The sequence below is a fragment of the Thamnophis elegans genome, chromosome 9, assembly GCF_009769535.1.
Source record: "Thamnophis elegans isolate rThaEle1 chromosome 9, rThaEle1.pri, whole genome shotgun sequence".
NCBI classification, from domain to species: domain Eukaryota; kingdom Metazoa; phylum Chordata; class Lepidosauria; order Squamata; family Colubridae; genus Thamnophis; species Thamnophis elegans.
Window position 1 is genome coordinate 54,124,366 of NC_045549.1, and position 24,014 is coordinate 54,148,379.

The following is a 24,014-nucleotide window of genomic DNA, read 5'->3' on the forward strand; positions in this document are numbered from 1 at the left end:
CTGGATTGACTAGTTTTTAGAAATTTAATTCATTTCAAAATATTGGATTATATGTACTTCTATTGCCACCTTGATTTAAAGGACTTTGTAAAATTATTGGAAAATATTTTTGGATATATTTTATTCGCAGCAAAAGCAGAGAAAAAGAGTAACAGTGATACCTACTGGCCAGAGAAGATATCAGAGAGCTGAAAAAAGTGGAAGAAAGAGTGAAAGTTGTTTAGTCTACAAATTAGCTGGAATACACCACCTTCAAATTGATTATATTTGGTGTTTGGAGACATACTGTGAAAACATTTATGTCAAGCCAGCCTCCCTCAGCAACCAAGAAAGAAACCATTTAACTCCATTTTTTTTAGAATTAAGAGTACTTTTACTGGTTATGAGTAGATAGCAGCTAAGCAAAGCAAGATCTGAGGCAAAAGCGCGCGTAATCATAGATATCAATATGTGACCTAACTCCTTCCCCCTGGTAACCCCATCCTATAGTCCAATCCGCACAACCCTCAGGTGTTATGTGGGTTACATCTTCAAAAAGCATCATCAGGTTGGTATGCCGGACAGTTGGCCTTGGCGGGCAGATTCACTATCTCCAGCATGCGCAGTAGATGGTGAGAACAAAACTCCCTTTTAACAATCACTCCTGTACTTAAGACTTCCCCTTCCAAATACCATGCCTCCCCCTCCCCGTTTCAATGACAGCCGAAAGCAAGTAGTGAAGCAGAGGCTGACATTTTAACTCTTAGAACCTTGAAGATTACAAATATGCTAGACAGTGTGAGAGTGGGAAACAGCCTGGATTTGTTTTGATACTAAGTGAAGGTTGCTTCACTATTTAATGGAGTGATTTTGTGAACTGATCTAATATTGGCTTTCTTGGTGTGATGAATAATTGGGACATTGGGATCTTGATAGATTACTGAGTAACATTTTAATTGACTAAAATAAGGAAAAACATTACAACAGGGGGAGATAAGTGTATTACTAAAAGAAATATTATTGATGCTTCAAGGTACGCAGGAAATGATGACAAGGAATCATGAGATAAAGGAATTGATACATGACATAGTTGTGAGAAAAGAAAATTATGAACAAATTACACTGAATAATGAATATGAAATCCAGGAAGTAGAGAAGAAAATAGAAAGAATAGAGGAAAGGACAGGGAAGGAAAAACAACAAATGATGCAAAAAGAAAAATAGATAGTAAAAACTGATGAGATAGAAAAGGAAAATTACACTTATGAGATCAAAAAATGGAAGAGGATACATGGAAAGACACCCCTGAAGTGAGGAAAGAATCATTAAAAGGTCTAATAAAGGCCCAACAGATTGGAGATACTCAGATTAAACAAGAATGATATAAGAAATATCTTCTTATAAGATCCCAAGGGTGGAGTTTGGGAGATGTGCCAAGAAGTCAATAAGAGATGAGATATGTAAATGGGCAAGAGATGAGGGATAGATGTAGAATACTGTTTAATGTAGGAGTTGTTCTATTAAAAATTAGTATAGAGGTAGAAACTTGTAAGGGGGAAAATATTACTTTTTAACTTGGGAACTATTTTATTAATGGTTAGAAAATAGAAGCAGAAGTTAGAAACTTAAAATCAAGGGGGTAATGTAAACCAAGACAAAGTTATTGTAATTAAATAATGAATATTGAATAATTAGGATTCGTAAACATTATGATTAATAGACGTGGAGGACAATGGTTATAAATGTGATGTTTACATGATGTTTATAATGTCTCATATTATTATTTTGTGATAGACAAAACTGAACAGAGAATTAATTAAACAATGGAAAATGTGTAAACAAGGATAAGCGAAGACCATGGTGAAAAGATTTTGAGAATAACAGTCATAATTATTGTGTGTATAAGATTTTTTATGTATGTTTAAAAGAGATTGTACCCAGACAGTACACAGCTAATGTGAATGTGGAAATTTTATATATAACAAAGAAAATTGCATAATAAAAATAATATTAAAAAAGAAGACAGTTGCCACTATAATATTGTATAAACCTAAGACTTTTCCTAATGATACAAATCATATTTAAGTTAACATACTACATTTTCTATAAACACCAGGGAAATCTAACCTTAACCCCATCTTTATCCCATTGTCAAAAGGGATTTTTTAAATCCTAAATGTTATTGCCCACATAAGCCGAAGTGTAACTTTCAGTAAACATGAAAGTTCACCATAAAGCTAATCATTCTAACTGGTTAGAACACAGTATTGCAAGGGTGTAAAGTACTATGAAGTGGTATACAAGTCTAAGTGTTATTGCTATTATTGGAAATATTATAAAGTATGTAACAAACACAATAAATTTATTCATATATTTTGGTAAATTGTGTAAGTGTGTATTTGGGATTTGATTTCACATAGTTGGATCTAATGTATTTTGTCCAATTATTGCCACACTATTGCTCTTTGTACACCAAGTAGCATTTTTTAAATAAACTGTTAAAAAATCAAAAATTTCAGTGTTGATTTTGCTAACTTGGACTTTGGAACCTCTACATAATTATCTGGATCACTACATGCCTTTAAAGTATCACAAAGCAAGACCAACCTTCTTATAGCTCCAATGCTGGTTGCCTTTCATACCATGACAGTCATAAAGTGTGACAGGACTACTGTGTGAAATTGCATCAAAGCAGAATTTTCGGGTGTGAAGAGGTTCTCCTGGACGGATGTCTTCTCTCCAACCAAAGGTGAACAGCTAAAAAAAACAGTGAAGGAAAACAGTGATTGAATGTGACTTTTGAAAGAAACATGTGGCAGTAGGATGTCATTTCAGTCAGAATTGAATCTATTTTTGTCCACCTGAACTAATCATTAAGATGAAGTAGTTTAGCACTGTTGTAATAACATGTCTATAAACTGCTAAAAATAAAGGTTAGATTTAGTTAAAAGATCAGATTAATTTAAAGGAAAACATATTTTAAATATAAAAAATTCACAATGTACCCAAAGGAAATACATACTTCATGAGCTGAGAAATCACCACATTTCTATGGAACTAATACTAATATTTACAGGAAAATGGATGGTATGAAGAAAGCCACAGAATAGTGAAGCTAAGAGAAAACAACCATTGACAAGAATAACTGAAAAGTTCATTGAGAATAAGGTAGAAAATGTATGTCTAGGCTATACGTAATTCAATGCTCACATCACTGAGTAGTTTACTATGAAATAAAATTAGCAGCCAAGGACACAGATTTTGTTTAAATTGTCTTACAGTATTTTCTCTTGAAGTGATACACTGAAGCATCACATTAGATTACTATTTGAAGTTAAGACATGCAAAATTCAGCAAACATTAGGAAATAGTTTATGAATCTGAACAAGTCAATATTTTTTAAAACTTTTCACAGATAAGCACTTCCAAACATTGATTTTCTCTACATTTTGAGTTGCGAACAACACTTGATACCACTTTGCAAAATAGTTCAAATGCAATGCAAATTTCCAAAACCTTCAACATTACCACGGTTAGGTAATGTAAATATTTTCTTCATTTAAGATAGATATGGAATTTACATTCCAAAAAAAATAATCTTTTGCTTGTGGGTATAATTTTTCCCACTGGAAAGAAAGCTTACTTTGTCTGCACCATCCCTATTCTTATTGTTTAATTCAAACAATGTAAGAGAAAAATCCAGGGCTGGGCTGCTGCAGGTTTGCACAGGTTCGGGAAAACCTCTAGCTAAGAATCTGCCCAGTTCAGAGAACCCGCAAAGGAGACTCCATGCAGCCTGTTTGGGATGCCAGGAAGTACAGGGCCCGCGCAGATGCAAAAAACAGACCTCCCGGAAGGTCTGGAAAAAAGCCTGTTTCCGATCTCTGGAGGGACATTTTCATCCTCCCAGCAGATCCATGATGGTTTTCAGGTGGGCTAGCACTAGCCTTTCAAAGGTTTTCATAACATAATGGATGTCAGAGCAACCTGTCTGTAGTCATTTAGTTCCTTGATGGAAGGTTTCTTTAGCACTTTAATGATAGTAGAACATTTGAAACAAGAAGGAACATAGCACATCTCTAGTGATTTGTTAAAGATGCGGGTGAAGATGGGGGCCAGTTGGTCAGCACAAGCTTTCAAGCAAGGAGTTATATTGTCTGAGGCTGGTGCTTTTCCAGGTTTTTGTTTGTAAAATAGTCCATGCACATCATTTTCTGTAATCACCAGAGAGGGGGGGGGTCCTAAAGGGATGGGGTCTGTTATAGGGGGCTTGGCTGTTGTTGTGCTTTCCTTTCAAATCTACAATAAAATACATTCAGATCATCTGCCAGTTGTCAATTTCATTCTGCATGGGAAGGAGGTTTGCTGTAAACAGCGGTATTTTAAAGAATTTTCCACAAATTTGCTGGATGGTTTGTTGATTGCTGATTTTTTTTAGCTTTTCAGAGTAGCTTCTTTTTGCTGCTCTGGTCTCCCATGTTAATATATTTCAGACTTGAACTTATGTTCATTTCAGACTTGACTTATGTTCATAAAATAATGGTAAAATTTCATGACATTTGTTAAAAAGGCTGACCATGAGGACATTTAGTCAATGTCCTGTATTATTTTTGATCTCCAGTCTTCTCCAACTTTGCATCCAATAATTAGTGTATTTTTCAGAGTATAACACACTCACGAGTATTAGACGCACCTTAGTTTTTGTGGTAGAAAATAATAAGAAAAAAATTCTGCCTCTGCCTACCAGCATCCATGTTATTCAGCTGACACATGGTAACAAGGTCAGCTGATGAATAGGCATAGCAACTAAGTCAGCCAATGAGGGTTATTTGGACTATGAAATTTGCTGTGTGAGCCACAAGAAGACAGGAAGGAGCCTGGCTTAGCCGAGAACTGGAAGTGAAACTGTTTGTGTTTTGCTTGTATTTACTGCTACCTTGAAAAACCTGCTTTTGGTAATGTATTGTATATTATTATTATTATGAATCCTGCTGAATCAGTTACTATGCTTTCTGAATGTGATTGCTGCTGCAAACTCTGATCAGCCAGGTCAGCTTCAGCATTTATTGCAGCCTGATTCAGCACAGCTGATTGGCGGGTGGATCGGACTGCCAAATACTCCCAATCAGCTGTCCCAGGCTGCAGGGATTGCAGGGGTGAGTTCCTACCTGTCCTTGCTGGTCCTTGCGGACCGGTTGGTCGGTGAACCCGGAAATAATTAACTTCCGGGAACGCCGGCAATGTTCCCTCTAAGGTGCAGCTAGAACTGGCCACCCGCAAAGGACCTCCCCAGACTTGTTTTGTTGAGCACTGGGTGACTGACGGTAGTTTGTGCCATCCATGGCTGTTCAAACTAGTGCCAGTCGCCCAGTTTTCAGCAAAGCAAGCCTGGGAAGGTCCTTTGTGGGCGGCCACTCCTAGCCGCTTGCGCCCGGCGCTGCGGCTTAAGTGAACCCCCAAAGCCCCCACTGCCACCGGAATATCTGCTGCCTCCTCCTCCTCCTCCAACAGCACTGCTGGATTTGCCGCCTGATGCTGTGGCTGAGGTGAAGCCACCAAAGCTCCCGCTGGCACCCCCGCCCGTGGCAGCGATGCCTCCCGCTCCGCTTGGAGCACCTGAGCTGGGCCCCGCCTTATCCCTCTTCCCTCCTCCTCCACCGTGCTTTTGAGGAGCCATGAAGCTGCAGGAGCCAGTAGGAAGGGGGCTGGAGAAAGAAAAAAAGGCCTCATGGCTTCTCAAAAGCATGGTGGAGGAGGCAGAGGCGGTGGCAGGGGTAACGCGGGGCCCAGCTCAGGTGCTCCAACCGCAGGGGAAGGCGCCGCCGCTGCTGCCATGGGCGGGGGCGCCAGCAGGAGCTTTGGTGGCTTCGCCTCAGCCGCAGCACCAGGCAGCAAATGTGGTGGTGCTGTTGGAGGAGAAGGAGGATGCAGTAGCAGTTATTCTGGTGGTGGCAGGGGCTCATCGGCATTTTCAGCAGCAGCCCTGGAGCAGATCCACACAGATGACATCACCACAACATGACTGGAGGAGGAATTCTGGGAGTTGAAGTCCACAAGTCTTAAAACTATCAGGTTGAAGACCCCTAGGTTTTTTCCCCCTAAAGGGTTAGGGGTGCAAGGATCTTGTAACTTGACAGCTTTAAGTCTTGCATGCTTAAAGCCAGAGTTTCTAAGCCAACATGACTGGAGGAGGAATTCTGGGAGTTTAAGTCCACACGTCTTAAAGCTGTCAGGTTTGAAGACCCATAGTTTTTTTCTAAAGGGTCAGGGGTGCAAGGATCTTGTAACTTGACAACTTTAAGACTTGCAGGCTTCAATGCCAAAGTTTCTGAATAGCTACTTGGACCGACCTAAGTACTAATTCATAATTTCATATCCGGTCACATGGGCGGCAAGCCACTCCCATCCAGTCACATGGGTGGCAAGCCACTCCCACAAAGGAGGCCACAGCCACAGAGTAGGTTCCAACAATTTTTGAAACCCACCACTGAGGGATTGCCATAGACCATCGCTGCTTCCATGCCTCACATTTTTGGCCTCTGGTGAGAATCAGTGGGGCTACATTTGGTATATAAGATGCACCGAAAAGGTGAATCTTATACTCTGAAAAATAGGTAGGTAGAATTTTGGTTCTCATAATCTTCAGATGCAAGGCTATATGAGAGTTTCCAACACAACTGGAGGACTATAGGGAGGAAAAAATATGATTTTAAATATTGTTTAGAAATGTGGTTTTTTTTTGAAAGCCATTTAAATTCTCTTTGGATTCAACTGTCTTTGATGATGTGTCAGAATGCGCACAGTGTGACTATTTTGAGACAACCCAGAAGCAAAATACAGTAAACAGGTTTGTATTTAAAATAGTAGTTTATCTACAAGGAATATATATACATACATGTACTAGGCAAAGTCAGGCAATCAATCATCAACTACAGCACGGAAACACATACACGCACAGAGATACACCCTCACAGGGCCTCTCTTATATTACAGTCTCTTAAAGCAGTAGCAGTCAAATAACCCTGCTGACTCATTGCTACCACTGCGTCATCATTACAGCATTACAGTATTACATTATAGCAGTTGGTCAGCTATAATGATTATTTACCGTGACATGGTGCGTGGAATATGTGCCTGAAAAAGAATGTGTTTTATGAGGTTTCACTATGTAACCTACAATTATCTTGATTCAGAAGGTGCTACACTCAACCTTTTCCTTTCAACTAAACAAATTGATTTAATTTTCGCTTTTGTCATTTATTTTGCCAAAAAGAATTATATCCACTTCCATAGCTATTGAGTCATTACAGCTGATAAGAACTTTTCATGTGATAGTCTGAGTGATCCACAGGATTTTACTGGGGAAAGTGTAAACTATTAAATCAGATAGTTTGATCAGATGCTTCACATACCTCACAGGATGTTTTTTTTTTTAAAAAAAAAAATGAGCCTAAAGCCTCGATGCTTTAAAAAGAATCCTCATCAAACTAGACCCATTATTTTCCAAACTAATTTTAGACTAATGCTCATTATGGTTGTCAACTTTCAGTACAACATTATGGATTTTTTTAGGGTATCATTTATAATTCAGAGATAGTATTTGGCCACTGCAGTGTTTTGAATAGTGTTTCTGTTGATGGGATATCACAGTTTTGTAATTCTAGAGTTGCAAAATGCAATTCTTAGCTGATCTGTAATAGAGCTATTAACACAAGCAATGTTTGTTGTTTGGTAATATGTTTTAATTCCGCCCAATCTTCATTATGTCACTAAAATAGATACATTAAAAAGATGAGTATTTTTCCTTCTGGCAAAGTATTGCTCTATTGTAAAAGTGAAAAATAAGTTGAACTGATTCTTTAATTTTTGCAAATGCTGTGGCTATTTTCTCTTCTTTCCACACTGGCATTTAAGAAGTCAGTTTGTCATTCTAGAGCAAGGAAAACAACATTGTGTAATCCTGTATAAAGCAATCAGATTCTTTCAGTTCCTGTTCAGTTCTTGCATGATTTATTTAGCTCTAAAGATAAAATAAAGCTGCTATGAGCTGGCAGCTTTCCTGCCTGAGAAGAACAAAAGCCAAAGCAGGTTTCATTGACAATATAAGACTGAAACAATGATAACTGCCATCAAAGGAATTTCTGGTGCTGCCACAGAGCTGAAGAATGGCATGCATACTCAAAACAGGCTGAGACTTTATGTGCCAGGGTGCAATATGTATCTAAATGGCTAGCTTCCAGCAGCTAAAACAGGAGTGTAACCCAGAGCCACCCACAACTTTTTTTTTATGATGATCAAAAACTGTCAGCCGTTTTCTTTTATGAAGAGACAAACAATTCACAAATCTGATGCATGTGTTATAACACAATATTGACACGGCTTCTAATTACCACTTGAATTATAGAAATAGGAAATACTGTCAACTCTAATAGGTATCATTATTCTGCCTGGATGTAGCTATCAGTTTTGCAAAAAGTGTTATCCAAGCCCTGGCCATAATATCCCTGCTTTAAGTAGGCTTCAAATCTGACTTGGACTGGAATGAGGAGGAAGAAAATGAGGCAAGCATATTTTATGTAATTTGTACTTGCTAAATATGCAAAAGGAAAATTGCTAGCTTCCAAGAAGTTATTCAATAAATAAACAAAGGCATCAAAATTATAACATACAATTTAGTTATCTTGGAAACTTTAGATATTTTTGCACAACCAAAATAGAAAAAAAAAGAAAAAAACCCTAGAATATTACAAACAATTAAAAAAAAACCTAAAGTCTAGCCTACATGGTGAAAATACAATCACAACCATCAACTTATGGATAATTTAATACAATAGTCAACTGAGGTGTACACTGAAAATCTTGACCACCAAACCAGAAATTAATGATACTAAATAATCTCCTGCATCCTTGTAATGATGTCAACAGATATTATCGTCTAAGGACTTTTTTTGGGGGGGGGGAACGATGACGATGACGACTAGATTTTAAAAAGGGCTTTATGATCAAGATCAATAAAAAACTATTAAAGAAATTCAGAAGGGTTCTTTGCATAAATGGAATCTAAACATAACTATAAAAGGCATTGGCTTAGAGATTAGAAAATTGGAAAATCAAAACATTCCATGATCATTTTTGGAAAAGATATTGAAGGGAAATCATATAATACCAAAACAAGATGGTGGCTTAAGAATGGTACCCTTAAAAAAAACTAGCAGGAATGCTTTTTGATGTCTGAGAACAAGCACTATTTACAAATACCATGAAGGCAAAAAAATAGAAAAGACCATCTTGGCTACTAAATGTTGATAACACTGAAATACTTGATCAGAAAATACTTAGATGCAGCAAAATCACAGATACAACTGGAAAGATATTATTTATGTTAAAAATCAGATTCACAATCAATAATAGATACATAAAATCAAAGATAAAGTCTTTGAAATTGGCATACAAAATTTATTTGTTGAATTCCAAGGGCACCTGTATTTTAGATGACTCTCTGTAGCTTTAAATTAAAAACCCAACATATAAATGAGCACACTGACCAGAAAACAAAATATCAGTCATAAAGCTATTAAAACCAAATGGAAAGTCTCTATGATCATTGTGTCTTTGAGGACTTGGGGGAACAACAGATATTTAATGATTTTCTATACAACATAAAGTTGGAAACCATTAAAATCTCTAGGGGAAAAGCATTATGGATAACAAAGACTGTAATAATTTAGGCAGTTTAATCAAGAAACCCCAAAGTGGGTAGGAGCAGTTGGGAAGAGGTGGCTTAAGATAGTCCTTCAGGTAGCCAAGCTCTGGGCCATGAAGGATTTTAAATTCATAACCAGGATCTTGAATTGTGACAACTGGTAGCTAGATGAACTCACTAAGCTGTAGAGTCACATGTACTTATTATGGTGCCCCCATTATGTTTGCTGCATTCTGGACTGGATACAACTTCCAAATGGCTTCAAGGACAACTCTATGTACATGTAAATAGTAATCACAACATGATATGCTTATGGCATTATTATTTAAAGAACCTCCTCATCCAGGAAAGGATACCACTGGTGCATGACGTACTTTTGAATGATTTCTTGCCCTTCACTTCCACCTGAACTTCAAGCAGGACCTGAATCCAAGTACAACTCACTAAAAGTCAACAGTGGATCACCTACACTATTTGGGAACCCAAATAAAACAGCCCCTTGGCCCATGGATGGGAGGATGGGAGCCTCCTTGTCTAAGACTACATAGTGTATAGGCATTGGATTAGGACTTTGCCTGCAGCACTTGTCTACTCATAGATATAGATATATAACTGGGTATAATAAGTATATTGAGGCTTGAACAGCAGATGAGCTCACCCAATGGTTTTGTTTGATAATAAATATGAAAGAGAGAGCTTTGAGCACTGTGGCATCCCATAAGTGAGAGGCCAGGGGCCAATCTCCCCCCTATTTATCATTATGGATAGAAACTAGCCACCATGCCTTTTATCCATGAAGAGCCGAGGTGGCGCAGAGGTTAAATGCAGCACTGCAGGCTACTTCGGCTGACTGCAGTTCTGCAGTTCGGCTGTTCAAATCTCACCGGCTCAGGGTTGACTCAGCCTTCCATCCTTCTGAGGTGGGTAAAATGAGGACTTGGATTGTTGTTGGGGGCAATATGCTGACTCTGTAAACTGCTTAGAGAGGGCTGAAAGCCCTATGAAGTGGTATATAAGTCTAACTGCTATTGCTATTGCTATTGCTATTGCTATCCTAAACCCCCCAAATTGATCCAAAAGGATACTGTGGTCAAAGGTATTGGAAACTGCTGAGAGATCAAAGAACACTAGGACTGATGTGGCACCCCCAGTCCAGGTATATCCCATGACAGCAACAAGTGAGATCAAGGCCATTTTTATACTAAATCTCATACCTGGAAAAATGGTAGCAGAAAATGAGAAGTGAATACATCCACACATGCATATTGGTTCAAAGTTGTATCCACTTTATGACAATAAGGGCAACAAAGGAGGGATACTTTTCAACCTTTTTACCCAAACAGTGATACCATTTTGAGTATTCTAAGTATTTTTAAGAAAAGATGGGCTGGAAGATTCCATTACTGCAATATTGGGTGAATAGTTCATGGGTAAAACCACTTGTCTAGATACTGGCTTGGAAGCTAGATAGAAACTGAAGAAATGATGGCTTGACAATATTGTTAAAGTTTTTTTTTTTTACTTTGTAGATTTTAGCAAATAACACACAGTTCTTAATGAGGTCAGGTCTGTACTAACGGATTGGCCCATCATTCAACTGACTGATTAAAATGATTAAGGATCTTTAAGAGATTAAGATGATTAAGGATCTTTAAGAGATGGAATGGTTCCAGCTACTTTGGAACACTGGTTTTCTTCTGCTCAAGAAATCAGTATTGGACCCACTTATAATGGATATATACAAGTTCATCTTCATAAAACAGCCTTTTGTTTTGAAGAATGTTGTTGAGAAAATGGTGGTATGGCAATTACAAAGAACTCTGAAGAACCATACGGACCGGGGCTCTCTTAACAGCATTATGGACCCCGGGCAAAGCAGTAATGTAAATGGTCAATAAAATTAAACATATATTTAAATGTTAGTATTAATAAAAAAATGCAGTAAAATGTAATAAATATGTTGCTGTGTTTATATGATACAAGGTGCATTGAAGGGTTAACATACATAGATTATTATAGGCCCCCTATACTCGTGGGGCCCACTGACAAGTGCCCATCAGGCCCATGTATTAAGACAGCCCTGATATGGATCCATGGCAATCTGGATTCAAACCTGAGCATGGCATGGAAATTGTATTGGTTGATCTAATGGGTGGCTGGTAATAGGATTTGGATGGGGAATATAACCATTCTTATCCAACAGCCTTTGATATTATCAACCACAGTATTCTTCTGAAATGCCTATTAATTTTGGACATGGGAGACATTCTTTTATCAATCACAGTATTCTTCTGAAATGCCTATTAATTTTGGGCATGGGAGACACTTTTGCTCCTGAGTGGGTAGATCCTGCTGGTAGAAATAGGGTGAGAAAATATCATCCATTGGTTTGGAGTGAGGTATCAACATGCAGGTGATAGCAATAGTACTTAGACTTATATACACTTATTATATATGCTTTACAGCCCTTTCTGGTAGTTGTAAGTATATTTCCCCCAACAATCTGGGTCCTCATTTTACCGACCTTGGAAGGATGGAAGACCGAGTCAACCTTGAGCAGAATTAGCCTGCAATAATGCATTCTAATTACACTGTCATCACGGCTCTTGATATTGGATTTATATGTCTACCTGGGTCAAGTGGTAGATTCAGAACAGTGGTGGGATACAACCGGTACGCCTCGGTACGGGCATACCGGTGCTGGGAGCACCAGGTACCATTCCAGTATGGTGCTCCAGAGGACCCACCTGCCCACCCGCTCTCCTTACCACCAACTGAGCTGATCGGGGCATTTGAGCACGCGCATGGGGCATATGGAGCCTGCGCTCTGGTGAACAGCCGGAGTGTTGCAGGTGGTGGGTATGCATGTGTGTGCTGCGTACGTGCTCTGCACGTGCACATTTGGTGCACGGCCCCATTGCACCATACCAGTGCAACTACTGATTCAGAAGTCCTGATTTAGTGCCTGGAGGCTGTCAGGGCATGGATGGAAAAACACACTAGAATTAACTCCAGCAAGATGGAATGCATTTAAATCAGGAACATACTGCTTCCAGGACAAAGCCACTTCGATTAACAAGCTATTTTGTTCCAGGGAAGATAGACTGCAGCTTGAATTCTGAGCTCACAATTCTTGCTGCAAAAGCAGGAGATCAAGTGCATCTGTCTAGTTTTAGTTCGTTACATCAATTGCACTACTGCCTGGAATTGGATGCACTAAGGATAATCACTTATGCCCTGATTATCTTACAACTGGATTACTACGATTAGTTCTACGTAAGGCTCCCTTGAAAGTCATTTGTAAAATTCAGTTGATTAAAAAAATAATGGCCTATGTACATACTATGAAGAGTTAGTACTGCCATGTAATACATATGCCCTGGTTGCTATTGTGCTTCCAGTGTAATTCAGGCTGTTAATAAATATCTATAAAGCCCTACATAATTAAGGGCCTGTGTACTGTATTTAAGAGACTGCCTTTCCCAGTAAGATTTTTCCCACCCAGTTCAGACAAGGGGCAGCTGCTGAAAGCCCACACATGAGATATAATGGGAGGATGTTTGACAATGACTCTTATTTGTGTGGGCCCCAATCTTATTAAGATTAAGATTAAGATTTTAGTTTATTTGTATGCTGCCCTTCTCCGGGAGGGACTCAGGGCGGCGAACAACTCAAAAGAGGAAAAGGGGATACAAACACAATACACGTAATTAAAATACACAAGAGTCATACAACCATACAAGTCGAGAGGGGAGGGGAACTCATCAACCCTAGGCCTGCCGGCACAGCCAGGTTTTGACGGCTTTCCAGAAGGCCTGGAGAGAGGTGAGGGTCCGAATCTCCACGGGGAGTTCATTCCAAAGGGCCGGAGCTGCTACAGAGAAGGCCCTCCCCCGGGTGGTAGCCAGATGGCATTGGCTGGTAGACGGAACCCGGAGGAGGCCGACCCTGTGCGATCTAACGGGTCTATGGGAAGTAATTGGCAGCAGGCGGTCTCTCAAGTACCCAGGTCCAATACCATGAAGGGCTTTATAAGTTACGACTAGCACTTTGAAGCATATCCGGAGACCGATCGGTAGCCAGTGCAGCTCGCAGAGGATAGGTGTAACGTGGGTGTACCGAGGTGCACCCACAATCGCTCGCGCGGCTGCATTCTGGACGAGTTGGCGCAGTGGTTAAAAATGCAGCACTGCAGGCTACTGCTAGATCAGCAGGTCAGCGGTTCAAATCTCACCGGCTCAGGGTTGACTCAGCCTTCCATCCTTCCGAGGTGGGTAAAATGAGGACCCAGATTGTTGGGGGCAATATGCTGACTCTCTGTAAACCGCTTAGAGAGGCCTGAAGGCCTATGAAGCGGTATATAAGTCTACTGCTATTGCTATTGCTATTGCTATTGTAGTCTCTGAATACTCTTCAAAGGCTGCCCCATGTAGAGCGCATTGCAGTAGTTATGTAGTAATTATGGAACAAGTAGGGGGCAAGATAGCTGCTCCGCTTGTGGTTTATCATGAGAAATTGGTCCTCTTGGAAGACCTTTCAAAACTAATGGTGTAGCATTGTTAAAACCAGAATAATGTTGATGTTTTGTGTTTATATTATTATATAATTGAGCTATTTATTTTATTTCTATATACTGTAACTGCCAAGAGCGCTTTGGATTCAGGTAGTCGATACATCTTATAAACAAAGTTATGTCTTTAATCTAGATCTTTGACCTTTTGAACAATGACAGACTTATTATATTTATTATGCATTACTTTAAATCAAGAATAGTAAATGAATACTGTTTTTCACTGCCTTTGGAACAACATTATATTGCATCTAGCTGCAGAAGCCCTTTGCTGAAAAATAAAGAAATCCATATACTTGAATAGTCATTTATTTTTCAAATGATTTTATTCACCTCATCATTTTTTTCTCAGTTGACTTTAACTTTTGATAAGCTTTCTATCTTAGTGCTTTTGGACTCTCAAAATCTCTAAAAAAATTAGAGGATTATTATTTTTCTTTCCTGCCTTGGTTCAACCTGAAACTCTATTTGTCTAGCACTGCTCTCTGCTGATGTTTTGGGGAACTACAGATTTTGAATTAAAAATGTAGGCCTATTAGGAAAAAAAAGTTACCGGTATGGGGATATCTATTTTTAGAATCCATTTATTTAAAAGATTTATTATAGACATAGACCAGAACAAATAAAAACACTCAGTAAATATACAATTAAAAATTCTAGAATAAAACAATAAATAACAGATAAAATCTATGATAAAATCCAGCAGACACATGCTCTACCTAACTAATATTACAATCCATAAATTGTGAGGCCCAAAGTCAGTTTAATACTAAAAGGGAAAGGAATAAGCAGTGCAAAGGTTTGCCACATTTGTTGTATAAAATAGCTATGGTGGATTAGACACATGTTCCCAACGAATCCCCATTAAGTCAGTGATTTCTTCAGCTTTCATCTATATATTGAGTAAATCAAAATCAATATGCAGGAAAAGTAAATAAAAAAGGTGAGGAATTGAGCTAATATACACCACATTCCTAATCTATCTCCCAATCAGCAGCCTATGACAGCTACTGACTGAAATATTGACTGGTTCAATAAATCAATCAGAACAGAGCTGGAAGGGTTCTTGGAGGTCTTCTACTCCAACCCTCTGCTCAGGCAGAAAACCCTATAACATTTCAGAGAAATGGTTGTCCAATCTCTTAAAAAACTTCCAGTGTTGGAGCACCCACAACTTCTGGAGGCAATTTGTTCCACTGGCTAATTGTTCTCACTAGGTGGGTTGTCTCCTTGATTAGTTTCCGTTTATTGCTTCTTGTCCTACCTTCAGGTGCTTTGGAGAATAGCTTGACTCCCTCTTCTTTGTGGCATTCCTTAGATTTTGGAACACTGCTATCACCACTAGTTCTTCTTTTAATTAAACTAGACTTACCCAATTCCAGCAACTGTTCTTTATATGTTTTAGCCTCCAATCCCCTAATCATCTTTGTTGCACTTCCTGTACTTTTTCTAGAGTTTCAACATCTTTTTTTACATTGTGGAGATCAAAACTGGATGTAGCATTCCAAGTGTGGTCTTGCCAAGACATTACAAAGTGGTATTAACACTTCACATGATGTTGATTCTATCCCTCTGTTAATGCAGCATACAACTGCTTTGGCTTAGAGAAGAGAGGCTTATCTTATTTTTCAAAGACCTGAGGGCAAGTCAACAAACAATGAGTGGAAGCTCATTAAAGATATATCCAACCTGGAACTAAGGAGAAATTTCCTGACAGTAGGAATGTTTAATCAATGGAACAGCTTGCTTCCCAGAATTGTGAGTGCTCTATTGCTGGAGTTTTTCAAGAAAATATTGGACGGCCATTTGTCAAAGATGGAATAAAGTCTCCCGTCTTAGACAAAAGCTTAAAACTAGCATACTTCCAAAGTTCCTTTCAAGCCCAATAATTCTAAGAGCTTCTAGTGTGACCAATGTATGAACAAAATAAAACATCCCTAAAATATACTTGTCTCAACATACCTGCTCATGTGACCATGTCCGTTCAGAACCATCCTTCACACATATATCTAGTCTGAGTTCAGTGCCTGTTCCACCATGCTTACTGTCCATACAGAGATTAGCTGCCACATTTCGAATCTGTAAAATTAACAAATCTATTTTAAGCATTACAACACAGCTTGGAAAATGCTGATTTGTCTGGAAAAGAAAGAGAACAAACTTTTGCTTTATTTGCCAATTCAGTTCAGTACAATATTGATAAGAAGTTTTACTTTTGGCTAAAAATCAGGTGCATTTTGCTTAGTTTTAGCCTATAAGAATGTAAGGTGATTTATGAGAAAGATATATGTTAACTGAACGTGGAGGAGTAAAGGAGGAGCATCTGGAGCAGGGATGTCAAACTCAAGGCCTGTGGGCCAGATCTGGCCTACAGGATGTTTAAATCCATCCCTTGGGGCTGGCTTGGAAATATCAAAGGAACGGCCCATGGTGTCTCTGCCAGCCAAAATGGGCCACATGTCTTGAGTTTGACATCCCTTCTCCAGATGCTCTTCCTTTACAAAAGTGGCCCATTTTTGGCCTCCCCAGCTTCCTGCAGCACTCTGCTGGCCAAGAATAGGCTGCACAGGGGTCTTGCGAGGCCTCCATGCAGCCTGTTTTCTGGCTCCCCGGCCTCCAGCAGCAATCTGTCAGCCAAAAACGGGTTGCTCAAGGCCCTCACACGCCCTGTTTTTGGCTCGGAGATTGCTGCTGGAGGTTGGGGAGGGGCCCCCATGCCCCATTTTGGCTGGCAGGGTGCTGCAGGAGGCGTCCGCCCCATCCCTCCCCCTCATCAAGATGACAATCCATTCTGAGAGGCGGGGAGGAAGTCTGCTCAAGAAGGAAGTAGTGTATTTTGCCTTGCATTTGGGTTGTATCTGCTTAGTTTTCAATGGTTTTGCACGAGAGATACACAGTAAAGCCTTGCACTTGGTGTATCCCAATCTACATTCATTCTTATTGCATTTATATGAGTTGAATGAAAACATCAACATTTCTTGGGATAAATCTTGGCCCTTGAGCTCAATTGATTATTAACTTGTGTTGATATCAACTGTACGCTGCTCAGGAATTGGATGTTACAGAGAAATATTGAGGTTTACATAGCTCTTTCATACGAGTATATTAATATTCTGTACCAATGCTTCTGTTCACCAATTTCTCAAAAGCAGTTGGTTTGGTGATCAGTGAAAATCTTCACTATTGCGGCCCTTGTAATTGTGCACTCTTCAACTGACCTGATAATTAGGGGAGTGTAAATAAAGTTATTGTACCTTTCTTATCCAAATTTTAAATTCATTTTGTTGCAGTTTTGAGCCAATTTTCCTAATATGCATTTAGAGCACCCATGAAACAATATTGTCTCAATATATATGTTTGTATATCTATACTTGTAGATCAATACTCTAATCAAGAAACTAAAGAGAAAGCGATACTTTCATCAAAACTGTCAGGATAAGCTACTGCATATAAAAATAGAGCAAAGCCCACACTCACTTGTACTGATAATGGTATCCGGTTGGATAATAAAATGTCTGATAGCCAACAACCAAGCTCAGGATGCACCAAGAAGTCCACAATTTTGTCTTACTGTTATCCTTTGGTTGCTAAAATATGAGAGGAAGGGAGAATGACCTTCCTCATAAGCTTCATAGAACATCATTTAAAATGGAAATATATCCTTTGGTATATACTACTGCTAAACAAAAAAAGATAATTGTGAACCTAGATCAGGCCTCCAAAGAATAGAGAAAAACCTAGCTAAAGTATTCTACTTAAAATGATATCTATTTTCTAAAAAATTAAAGCAATTTTATTTCTAATCAAAACCGTCACCACTAAGGGAGTAGATTTGCCTCTGATTGTTGTCATCATATACATTTGCCTTAGCCAGGGGTCAGCAACATGCGGTTCTGCAGGTTCGTGTGGCTCTTTCATCCCTCTGCTGCGGCCCCCTGTTGCCAGTTGGCACCACAATTTTGAAAGGAGCTTCCAGTTAGGAGGGGGGGGAGCAGGATGTGCCAGGAGGAGATTCTATGGCAAGGGGCAGGTTTTCAGGTCAGTTCCACTATTGATAGGGATTTCGGTTATGACAGGTAGAAGAAAAAGGACGCCACACTAGGAGGAGACTCTATGGTGGGGAAACCGGACTGCTGGTCGGCTCCTGAATTGAACGGGGGGCTTCCGGTTAGGACCTTTGCGGCTCTTTAAGTCTTTAAGGTTGCTGACCCCTGGCCTTAGCAAACCTTATAAAGCAGAGATGGCGAACCTTTTTCTTATGGCATGTCAAAATTGTGTGTGCGTGCTATGTCCGCGCGCATGCCCACTCAATTTCCCTGCCCACCTGCACATGCACACGTGACTGCCTCTGTGCATGTGCATGCAACCCCCCCCCCCAATGTTCTGGAGGCTTTCCTGAAGCCTGGGGAGGACAAAAATGGAAACAAATGGCCTCCTCAGCTCTCCAGACACCAGAAACAGATTGTTTCTGAACTTCCAGTTGGTCCCTTGGGGCTGTTTTTTGCCCTCCCCAACATCCGGAGGCTTTCCTGAAGCCTGAGGAGGAAAAATCAGCTGGCCTGCATGCACACACATGCCGGAACTGACAGCTGGTGTGCTACCAAACATGGCTCCACTTTCCACCTATGGCACAAGTGCCACAGATTCGCCATCATGGTTATATAGTGATACCTTGGTACTCAATTGCTTTGAAACTCATTGAATTTTGTACTCAAAGCAAGTGAAAATTTTGTGCCAGTACTCATTGTTTGTTTGGTATTCAATGCACAAACTAGAACTTGTCAGTATTGGCTGCTTTGTGACTCGCTATAATATTCCTTATGGAAATATTTGTTTGTTACTCATCACTTTTGGTACTCATTGCACCTCCTGGAACCAATTAATGATGAGTACTGAGATACTACTGTACAGTTTTTCTTATAAAAAAAGAAGAATGCCACTGTAAGTGATTTAATAATAGTAGTGACTTTTGATGCTGATATTACAGTGCATATGTGTTTATTTTTTAATGTTTATAAAGCTATCTCTTTTTTTTGGATTTTTTTTTTTGCTTATGTTAATGTTAGATGCCTAGAGTATCTTGTAAGTAGGCAGCCATATAAATGAAAATAGTTAACTAAATAGACTGCCTGTTTTGTTAGCTGTGTAAAGTTACCAGAACTGTTCTTATAGGAGGGATTGTTCAAAAATATACACATATGAAGTGCTAAGTCAAGAGCAGCAAGATTTTTTTTTATAATTCAATGAATGGAAATTTCTGTAATTGTTTTCTTGAAAACAAGCTATAACATTAGGCTCAGGAAATTCAATTTGTCAATTTTCCAGTTCAGCTCTAAGTCAAGATAACACAAAAACATCATCTTTCAAGAACATGCATAGAAAATGCACAGTTCTATGATATACTTTTTCACCAGAAAAGCAGATAATGGATTACAGCTTCATACAATATAATATTTCTGAGTGTAAAAACTATGTATTCATAGCCTGTTGTCAGCCAGCATTAAAAATGTGTGTATGTATCATATGTATATCCATCCACAAATTAAAAAAATACTGCATGCTAGATAAAACAAAACAAAAAAGAAAGGACAAAAGTTATGATAGGAGAAACCTATTTTCTGATGAAAGTTTAAAAAAATTACACATATTAATTTTGTGAGAAAACAAATATCATTGATTCTCCATAAACTTAAAATCTGTGAGGCATTTGCAATTTTAGTGCGTTTTAGTAACAAAGGAGAACAGGCAACTTTATCAATTTCCGTTTTTCTAGTTAAAAGTGAGAATTCTGCCTTGGTAGAAAAGCAAGGAACAAGCCGTCCACAGATTATCCTACTTCCTTCTTTTCTTTTGGGTTAATTTCTTGCTGGTTCACTATGTAACCTTGTTAATAGAGTTCAGCAAACCCTAGGTAACCTTTGGCTAGACGCACAGTTAAGCCTGCTGCTTCAAGTCTGGAAACAATTTCTTCAACTGCTGCAACTATTCTTCCAAAAAGAGTTGTAAATAATTATATTCTCCAGATATGCTTCATAGTCAAAGGTGGGTTCTGGCTGGCTTTACTGCCAGTTTGCTTGTGCGGGTGCTTTGCGCACGCATGCACAGTTCAATTAAAGTTGTTCTGCACATGTACAGAACTAAAAAACAAGATGGTAGTGGTGATGGCAGCAACAATGAAGGAACTGGTTCAGGGGCGTGGCAGGCCTGGGTTGCTGCTGGTTCCAGCAACCCAGGCTGCCCTACCGCTACTGGTTGGACCAAACTGTTTGTTTGTTTGTTTGTTTTCCTTTATTTGTATGCCGCCCTTTTCCCTGGGGGGACTCAGGGCGGCTCACAATTCAAAAAAGGGGGGGGGAAGACAAACAGTAGACAATACAACATGTTAAAAAAAAGAGCACAACAGTCACACAGTTCGGGTGAGGCTCAGCTGGGACAGCCAGATCTTTAAAGCGGTGCGGAAGAACTGGAGGGTGGTGAGGGTCCGAATCTCCATGGGGAGTTCGTTCCAAAGGGTCGGAGCAGCCACCGAAAAGGCTCTCCTCCGGTTAGTTGCCAGTCTGCACTGGCTGGAAGATGAAATTCGGAGGATTCCATCTAAACCTAATCAATGCGATCGTATCGGTCTAGTGGAGGTAATTGGCAGTAGGCGGTCTCTCAAGTACCCAGGCCCACTACCATGAAGGGCTTTATAGGTGATAAGTAGCACCTTGAAGCGCACCCGGAGATCAACAGGTAGCCAGTGCAGCTCGCGGAGGATAGGTGTTACGTGGGTGAAGCGAGGTACACCCACAATCGCTCGCGCGGCCGCATTCTGGACTAGCTGAAGTCGCCGAATGCTCTTCAAGGGCAGCCCCATGTAGAGCACATTGCAGTATTCCAGCCTAGAGGTCACAAGGGCACGAGTGACTGTTGTGAGGGCCTCCCGGTTCAGCAACTGGCGTACCAGACTGTTGTGAGGGCCTCCCGGTTCGCAACTGGCGTACCAGGCAAACCTGGGCAAATGCCCCCCTGGTCACAGCTGACAAATGATGTTCGAAGGTCAGCTGTGGGTCCAGGAGGACTCCCAAGTTGCGAACCCTGTCTGAGGGGCGTATAATTTGACCCCCCCCCAGCCTGAGAGATGGAACACTTGGCCAATTCGCGGGAGGGAAACACAACAGCCACTCGGTCTTTTCTGGATTGAGCACAAGCTTGTTGACCCCCATCCAGTCTTTAACAGCTTCCAGACCCTGGCTCATCACATCCATCGCTTCGTTGAGTTGGCATGGGGCGGACAGATACAACTGAGTATCGTCCGCATATTGATGGTATTTTATCCCGTGCCGTCGAATGATCTCACCCAGCGGTTTCATGTAGATGTTGAAAAGAAGGGGGGACAGGACCGAACCCTGCGGCACCCCATACGTTAGGGGCCTAGGGGTCGATCTCTGCTCCCCAACTAACACCGACTGCGACCTGTCCGAGAGGTAAGAGGAGAACCACTGTAAAACAGCGCCTCCCACCCCCACCTCCCGCAGTCGTCGCAGAAGGATACCATGGTCGATGGTATCGAAAGCCGCTGAGAGGTCAAGGAGCACCAGGATGGAGGCGTGGTAGGAACCCACCTCTGTTCATAGTGCCTCCCCAACAGAAAATCTATTAAAACTAAAAGGCATATTTGAAATGAGAATGACACTGAATTGTAATAAAAGCTGTTTTCTCTGGAAGTTGCCTGGAGACAAATCTGCCTATAGATCTTTCTAAGTCTGGCTTAAGTATTTTACTCTTCTCAATTGAACTAGTTGGCCATCTACAATAGGCAGAGGGTAATAGGAGAGAAGAAAGATAGGAAGAGAGGGACAGGAGGGAGGGTGAGTGGGAAAGATGAGGTGTATAAGGAGGAGTGGTAAGGGGAGAGAGGAGAAGGAGAAAGGAGGGGAAATAGAGTAGAAAATGATGGAGGGAAGAAAGGATGTAGAAAGGGGGAAGAGAGAGGGGGAAGAAAGTGTCGGATAAGATATAAATATGGTGTATGGAGAGCAGAAGAGCCAACAACTGGTCTTTCTTTCTTTCTTTCTTTCTTTCTTTCTTTCTTTCTTTCTTTCTTTCTTTCTTTTGTAGTTGATGGCAAGATGAATTGATGTAATTACTTAATAATACAACATGATATTGACTATGTAATAGTATACATGTGATTATATGCTATGAAAATGGAAAATAAAAAAAATTTATGCAAAAAAAATAGGCAGAGGGTAATTATAAACTTTATTTCTTCCTTGTGATATCTTAAGTCTATATAAAAGCTGGTTTAGATTGATGCTTTTGTCTTAATTATCTGTAGAATATACTGTCTGTCATGTCTGCCATCTTTGGCTTGGTGCATCACTAGCATCTACCATCAAAGGCTAGGAGGGAGAGGGTAGAGGAGGAACAAATGGGTAACAAACCTGTATGGGTGTGGGATAGGAAACAGAGAAGCTTAGAACCAGTTTGCACCAGCACTCAAGGCCATGCACCCTGAGAAAGAATGTGGATTACCACAAATATCGCAGTGTTCTTAAAACACCTAGGCACATCTTCATTGGCTGAAGATGGACTGATCATGGGGCTGGATCTGGACCATGGGGTGCTTAGATCTGGCCTGCATGGCTGCCCTGGAAACAGCAGATCTGTTTTCTCTGGCAGAGAGTTGCAGGAAGCCGTTGCAGCTGAAAATGGAGCTCGGGAACTTGTTTTCATTGGCAGAATTCTCGGCCATCACTGGGACCCCTAACACGAGTGGTGTCAAGCTGGCCATGCCCACCCTGGCCACATCCACCCTGGCCTCCCAAGGTCAAACACAACCCTGATGCAGCCCTCAATGAAATCGAGTTTGACACCCCTATCTTAGTCAGTTATGATATATACCAGTGATGACGAACCTTTTTCTTACGGCATGCCAAATTGGGTGTGTGTGCTATTATGCCACGTGTATGCCCACTAAATCTTCCCACCCACCTGTGCATGCACATGTGATCCCCTCCACACATGTGTGCATGACCTCTCCCCAGGCTCCAGAGGCTTTCCTGAAGCCTTGGGAGGGTGAAAACAACCTCCCCTGCCCCCCCCCCCACAGAGGCTGAATGGTTCAACGAAGAAATTCATTCTTGAACTTCCGGTTGGGCCATTGGGACCGTTTTTGCCCTCCCCAGACTCTGGAGGCTTTCCTGAAGCCTGGGGAGAGTGAAAAATCAGCTGGCTGACACGTGCATGTGCGCTGGAGCTGATGGCTGGCATGCCACCAAATATGGCTCTGTGTGCCATTTGTGGCACACGTGCCATCAGTTCGCCATCACGGATATATACTTTATATATATACTGAATACATATGTACCTCTCTTTGTTATTAATTACTAGAATTACCTCCACAACATTTAAGGAAATGATTCACAAAGATAATTCACTCAAATGAATTATTAGTTGGTGTGTATCTAGCTGTTGACCCTTTGACAAGTAACATTTAAATTTTCTTTATTCCATCTATTTTCCATCTTTATTCTGACACACCATACCAGTGGTTGGTTTCTGCCGATTCGCACCGGATCGGGAGAACCGGATGGTGAAATTTACTGATCTGATGAGAGAAGGTTCGACCGGTGGACCCGGAAGTAACTTCCGGAACGCCTGCCACGGTCCTGTTGCTCCTTGCCCATCTGGAAGCCACTCCATCGCTCACTCTCCCCGCCCATCCGCACTATCCTAGACCAATTCAGTGTGAAGTCCCACACCTGGGAGTAGAGGTGG

The 24,014-nt window shown here is 40.5% G+C and overlaps 1 protein-coding gene across 1 annotated transcript in view; it reads right to left on the reverse strand.

The window, feature by feature from the left end:
• LOC116512906 (polypeptide N-acetylgalactosaminyltransferase-like 6) overlaps window positions 1–24,014 on the reverse strand; it is a 117,689-nt gene that overhangs the window by 27,677 nt on the left and 65,998 nt on the right. Inside the window, 2 exon segments of the mRNA XM_032223587.1 lie at window positions 2,587–2,736; window positions 16,215–16,331. Coding sequence (XP_032079478.1) covers window positions 2,587–2,736; window positions 16,215–16,331 — 267 coding nt within the window.